The 6,512-nt window shown below is 41.4% G+C and overlaps 1 protein-coding gene across 1 annotated transcript in view; it reads right to left on the bottom strand.

The window, feature by feature from the left end:
* RPS3A (ribosomal protein S3A) overlaps nucleotides 1-934 on the bottom strand; it is a 5,495-nt gene extending 4,561 nt beyond the window's left edge. Inside the window, exon 1 of the mRNA XM_012660061.1 lies at nucleotides 856-934. Coding sequence (XP_012515515.1) covers nucleotides 856-917 — 62 coding nt within the window. The 5' untranslated portion in view covers nucleotides 918-934. The remainder of the gene's footprint in view (nucleotides 1-855) is intronic.
* Nucleotides 935-6,512: the final 5,578 nt, after the last annotated feature.

The following is a 6,512-nucleotide window of genomic DNA, read 5'->3' as shown; positions in this document are numbered from 1 at the left end:
CCCAATATTTCTTATATTGAACATAGCAGGTGCCTTCACATCATACCAATCTTTCTTAGAAAATGGATCAACCCTAAATTTTGAAAAAATGATTAAGTTTCATTGCAGATCACATAATTCTGTGATATGTATCTTTTTTTTACTTTCCTCATTCTAATGCTGTTGTCACTATCATTTCTCATCAAGATTTTAAAAAGCTTACTGGCCACCTGAGACTGGAGTAAACTATTTGTCTTCCAGTGATGCTGGGGGCGCACATGTAAATTCAGCTCTTCCCACTGTATGTTTCACTGTACAGACCACACACTTTGAAAGTAAGTTTTGCTCATTCCCCAACCTCATCGGTCCCTTCACAACACAAATAACATTTCCTCTAAGTGACATGCAACCTCCGGAACTTTACCGGTACGTCAAAGTACGTACTGGTAACCAAGACCCACCAGGACCGCAGGGAAGCCTAGCAGGAGCTCCCAGGTTCCACCCGGCCCAAGCGGAGGCAGAGCGCGGGGTGCTGATTAAGCAAGGACAGTGCTTTCCTGAACTGCTCCTGAAGCTGCAACAAAAGCCCGCGGAATTTAGGCGGCCCGTGACCCACAAATATGGAACGCTCCAGCGCCGAGTCGCGGCGGCAACCGGGCTCAAACGCGACACGCGCAAGAACCAGAAGGCAAGGGGAGAGGCAGCCGGGACGCAGCACCCAGACCGGCCAGGCCACGTTACTGGAAGCACCAACCCGCCAGGGCCAACGCAATCCGACCGGCATCCTCGCCATCCGGCCCATGCCGCGATCTAGAACAGGCCCGCAGATCCCAGTAGGATCCCAAAAAGCAGGAGTACACGACAGTCGCTACTTACACTTTCTTCTTGGCTCCCTTTTTGCCGCCTTTCGTAAGGCGCTTGTTTTTGCCAACCGCCATGGTGCTGCTCAGAGAGCCAAAAGGGCGGAAGTATAACTCCCGCGAGAACTTACAAGTACGGGGCGGGACGCGCCGTCTACGTGACCTTTACTCTTTTGCTCTTCCGGCCTCAAGAATATCGCGACAACGGAGAGCGCCACTCCTCATTCTGTAGATGAGATAGCGCCCTCGTGTGTGGGGAGGCCGCGCAGCATGTCGCGGGCTCACTGGGAGGCTGAGCTCTGAGGTGTAGGCGTCTGGTTACCTGTGACTTCTGCGGCTCTGGCTTGGAGAAGTAAGTTTCTGCAGAACACTCTTCACTCAGCGTCGTTCAAAGCTGAACTCTTTGTCTAACCCTCAGACCTATTCTCGAGAGCAATGGGCTTTGCAATTCGACAGCCGACCCAGGTTCAAATGCTTGTTTCAACAATACTTGTGACCTTGTGACCTGTCTACCATTCAGTTTCCTCATGTGTAAAATGGGCATAGTAATACGGTTGTTAGTAGGATTAAATAACTCCAGGGATGCTAGTAATATTCTGTTTGTTGATACGGGTGCTGGTTATGAATCTCAGGTATGGTTGCTTTGTGAACACTCATCAAGCTGTGTGCTTATTTGTGTACTTTTCTATATGTCTGTCATACATTGATAAAAGTTTTGTTTTTTTTTAAGTGGAGTGAAATCTCTAAATTTTTCCATTATTGTACCTCATCCCCCCAAAATATTTTTTTTTTAACTGTAGAGGTATAACGAAACACATCCTGGCAAGATGTGACCCACTAGCTCAAGTGTCCTGCTCAAGTATGCAGATGGGAAGCATCTGGCGGTACAGGCTTGGTATTCAGCCAATAGTGTGTTGAGTTCCCTTCTCTAACTTCTCCTCGGACAAAAAACCCTGTGACCAAGCCAGAAACCAGCCCTCACTCATTAGGCCTCCAGCAAGCTTTTAAATGTTAGAATCCCTCCCAGTCTTCCTAGCCTCCATCTTCTACCTCCTACCACTCCTACTCTCTAAGACAATCTTCCTAAATCTGTAGTAGGGTCCTGAAATCTTTCAATAATTCTATAAACCTCAGTTGCCTGGAGGATAAAGTCAAAGTCCTTTTTTCATGACAGTATGAATATACTTAACACTGGTGAACTATACACTTAAGAATGGTGAAGATGGCCCGGTTGGTGGCTACTCAGAAGGCCAAGGTAGGAGGGTCTGTTGAGCCCAGGAGTTGAGTCCAGGCTGGGCCACATAGCAAGACCCAGTTTCTTCTAAAAAGAAAGGTCAAGATTGAGTTGGGCATGGTAGCTCACGCCTCTAATCCTAGCACTTTGGGAGGCTGAGGCGGGAAGATTGCTTGAGGTCAGGAGTTCAAGACCAGCCAGAGCAAGAGTAAGACCCGGTCTCTCTAAAAAATAGAAAAATTAGCCAGGCGTAGTGGTGCATGCCTATAGTCCCAACCACTCAGCAGGCTGAGGCAGGAGGATCACTTGAGCCCTGGAGTTTGAGGTTACAGTGAGCTATGATCATGCCACTGCACTCCAGCCTGGGCAACAGAGTGAGAGCCTGTCTCAAAAAAAAAAAAAAAAATGGGTAAGAGTGTACATTTTAGGTTATGTGTTTCTCACTACAATTAAAAAAAAAGGTCAAAGTTCTTAATTAAGGATACAAAACCTCTCTTTTCAGGCCCCAACCACTTAACTCCTTTTCAGCCTCATCACATCTTGACCTCTAGCAGTATCCATCCCTACACCAGCCACCTAGAACTACTAAAATTCCCTAGACTACACAGGCTTCTTTTGCCTCCTTTTCCCCCACATAAGCAGGCAAATACCTGTGCATTTCCAAGACAGCTCGGCTTCATTGCTTCTTTCAGTGAGAGACTGATTCCCCAGACAAACAGGCTTTCCCTCAGACCTGCTCCCAGAAGACCTAGCACAACTTAACTTCTTGGTAACTATGACTAAACATGTCCCTTCCTCACTGTGACTGCACACAGTGCAGTCTTTTTCTTATTTATGCCCATCTCTTAGCTCTTAGCACTTTCTAGCCTCTCAAATTATTTGTTGAATGAACAAATAAGAGGTAAGACATCAGTCATATTTTGGACTTTGTGGATCTGTCCAGATTTTCAAAATAATTTTGAACCAAGACTGGAATTCGTAAATTTTAAATTATTTTTCTCATCTCATCGCAGACTGGTGAAAACTAAGAACCAGCAGATATCAGTTAGTCCTTCCAAATATAATATTGAGTCTAATAAATTCTCTGTAATAATTCTATAGGAATAGTAACCTTGACTAAACCTACTTCATAGGTAGCAGTTCATTAGTTTAAAACTTTCCCAGTGGAAAATGTTATAGACTCCTAGCTGCCTACTCCAGAATAAAAACTGAACTTATCTTCTTCCTGATCTGATTCTTCTTTCTGCCCAAGAGTGAAAGCCACAAGGGAGGCATTAATGAAGTCAGCTGCATCGAATTTATTCTAGTAACATTAGCACCTGAGGGATTTGTCAGAGGTCTGTATTTCAATCCTCAACTTTGTTTTGTAGTAAAAGCCTTTTTAAAAAAAAAAATTTATATTTTCCTGACATATTTAATGGTGCAATCATCAGTTTTAATTTAATTATATTGAATAAAAGATGGAGGTGTAAAATCAGTTTGTTGGGTCTCAAACATCATTTTAAAATTTCAGATATAATAAAATGGAACAGGCTGGTCTGATGGTAGAGGGTTATCAGAATTTATTAACATCAGTGTCACTAAAGTTGGTATGCAACCCCCGACTGCTAAATTTGACTGGCTTTTAAAAAAAAGAATAAAATGGAACAAAGAATGTCGAAATACATCAAATCTAATAAGGTGTCAATATTGTTTCATTAATTTTTTCATCTGTGACTATTAAATACATATGATGATTTTTAAACTTCGATTATTGTTTTTTATTTCTAGAGGCTCCATTTGGTTCTTTTTTTTTTTTTTTTTTTTTGAGACAGTGCCTCGCTCTCTTGCCCAGGTTAGAGTGCCATGGCGTTAGCCTAGCTCACAGCAACCTCAGTCTCCTGGGCTCAAGCAATCCTCCTACCTCAACCTTCCAGGTAGGTGGGACTACAGGTGTGTGCCACCTAATTTTTGACCAGCTAATTTTTCTATTTTTTGTAGAGACAGGGTCTTGCTGTTGCTCAGGCTGATCTCCAACTCCTGGCCTCAACTGATCCTCCCACCTTGGCCTCTCAAAATGCTAGGATTACAAGCACTGTGCCCGGCCGAACAGGTAATTTCTTACTACAAACATAGCATTTTAAATACAGTTTTGGTTTAGGAACTTGAGGTATAGCAGGTAATTTATTTAGTTGATAGTTACAAATTTCTCCCATAGATGCAGAAATTTGAGGAAGTCTTGCTTTGTTATCTTAGTTTTTAGAATTCTGCATTCTATTCATCCTAATAAAAAAAAATGCAAATTTTAGGTGTCTTTTTACTGATGACTTTTCCTAAAATGCTTAAATGATAATATTACTAAATCTTAACTACATTCTGGTGAAACTAGTGTACTCATTCATAGCTGTTGGAATTTTACAATGATAAGTTATTTAAAAGTAATTTTTCTCACTTGACATTCTGCTGTGCTAAAAAAAAAAAAAGAAAAGTAATTTTTCAATATTATTTGAAAGCCATCAAAATCTTCAGATGTCATCTGGAAATATATCATAAGGAAATAATCCAAAATTGGAAAAAACCTATATGCATAAAGATAATATTCAGAGTCCTAACCATCAAATTAGAAGATTAGAAATAACCAAAATAAATTTAAAATATAGAAATGGTTAAGTAAATTATGGTATATCTACTTGATAGATTATTATGCAGCCAGTATAAGTTATGGGTATAGACATAATTTAGATATATAGAAAATGTTTATGATAAAGTGGTCAACTCAAAATACGGAAATTTATGTATATCTTATAACTATGTAAAAGGCAAATACACTGGAGAAAAAAGACATTGAATACAAGAAACGTTACCGATTTAAACTCTCCCAAGTTATTTGGTGAGCCCATCCGTTCCGGGCTCAGAAGAAATCCACGTAATTATATGAGGGTGGTATTATTCTTTTCTGCTGTTCTTGTCAAGTTTCCTATGATATTAAGTATTAAATGTATAATTTTAAAAATAAATAATTAATTTTAAAATGTAATTTTAGGCCAGGCGTGGTGGCTCATGCCTGTAATCCTAGAACTTTGGTAGGTTGAGGCGGGAAGATTGCTTGAGGCTAGGAGATCAAGACCAGCCTGAGGCAGAGCAAGACCCTGTCTCCATAAAAAATAGAAAATCAGCCAGGTGTGGTGGCGCCCAACTATAGTCCCAGCTATTCAGGAGGCTGAAGCAGGAGGATCGCTTGAGCCCAGGAGTTCGAGGTTGCAGTGAGCTATGATGAGGCCACTGCACTCTAGCCCAGGTGGCAGAGCAAGACCCTGTCTCAAAAAAAAAAAAAAAATGTAATTTTAAATAAATGTAATAAATCACCATTACAAAATAACTTCTGTAGTGGTGATGATTGTACAATCATTGTGAATATATGTCTGTCCTTTTGCTTGTCAGCTCCCTTTCCCATGCCTCCCAATGTCTGACTGTTCTAATCCCCAGTTCCCTACTCAGTCCTATCCCCTGTTGTTTTTAGAAAATGACCTGTTGTCTCCTTCAGATAGTATGGGGTCTTATGGGCTACAGTAAGGGCTTTGGGTGTTTTTCTGTGTGGAATAGGAAGCCATTGGAGGGTTTGGAACAGTGAAATGATAGTCTTGGGGTCGTGTAAAGAATACTATGTAGCGGGGCAAGAATAGACTCAAGAAGTTAGAAGAGAGGATGGTAGCTTGGTCTAGGGACGTAGAAGAGGAAGTGCAGAGGAAAGAGAGCAGTGGAACCTGCACAGGAGTCACTGAAACTGTGATTCGAATGGTGTCCTCTGGAGCTGTGAGATGTAGTTGCCCTGGGTAGAGGGATGCAGTGAAAACTCTGGTTATGTTTTGAAGATAGGAACCAACAGAATTTGCTGACGTGTTGGTTGTGGGTAGAAAAAGAGAAGTCAAGAATAATCACATTGGAGCCAGGCATGGTGGTGCACACCTATAGTCCCAGCTAGCTACTCAGGAGACTACGACAAGAGGATCATCACTTGAGCCCAGGCATTTCAGACCAGCCTGGGCAACGTAGTGAGGCACAGTCTCAAAAAAAAAAAAGGGAGAAGGGAGAAGAAGAAGAAAGTAGAAGAATCAGGATCACATTGCATTGTATGATAATGTTTTTAATGATCCTTACTCAACCCATTCTCCTCTGGGAGGAAGGCAGAGACTCTGTTCTAAATATTTTTGTATACAAGTCTTGAATGAATGAAGAATGACTCAATACATCAATGGATGAGTTCTGATTAATATTTTTACTTTGTAGCAGATTACCTATTTTCTTTGAGACTTTAGCTTTTCTCCTTGCTTTCCTATTTACAGAGTGAAAATAGTGTGTAATAATGGGAGCTTTCATTATAGATGGGTTCTAAATGGGATTATTGAAGTGGACTCTCTGCCAGAGCTTCCCAAAGCACAGTGAGCAAAACAGGTCAGCAG

This window comes from Propithecus coquereli, unplaced genomic scaffold (genome assembly GCF_000956105.1).
Source record: "Propithecus coquereli isolate 6110/MARCELLA unplaced genomic scaffold, Pcoq_1.0 Scaffold65, whole genome shotgun sequence".
NCBI lineage: Eukaryota > Metazoa > Chordata > Mammalia > Primates > Indriidae > Propithecus > Propithecus coquereli.
Note: the sequence above shows the minus strand (reverse complement) of the source record. Positions and strands in the feature narration are given on the sequence as shown.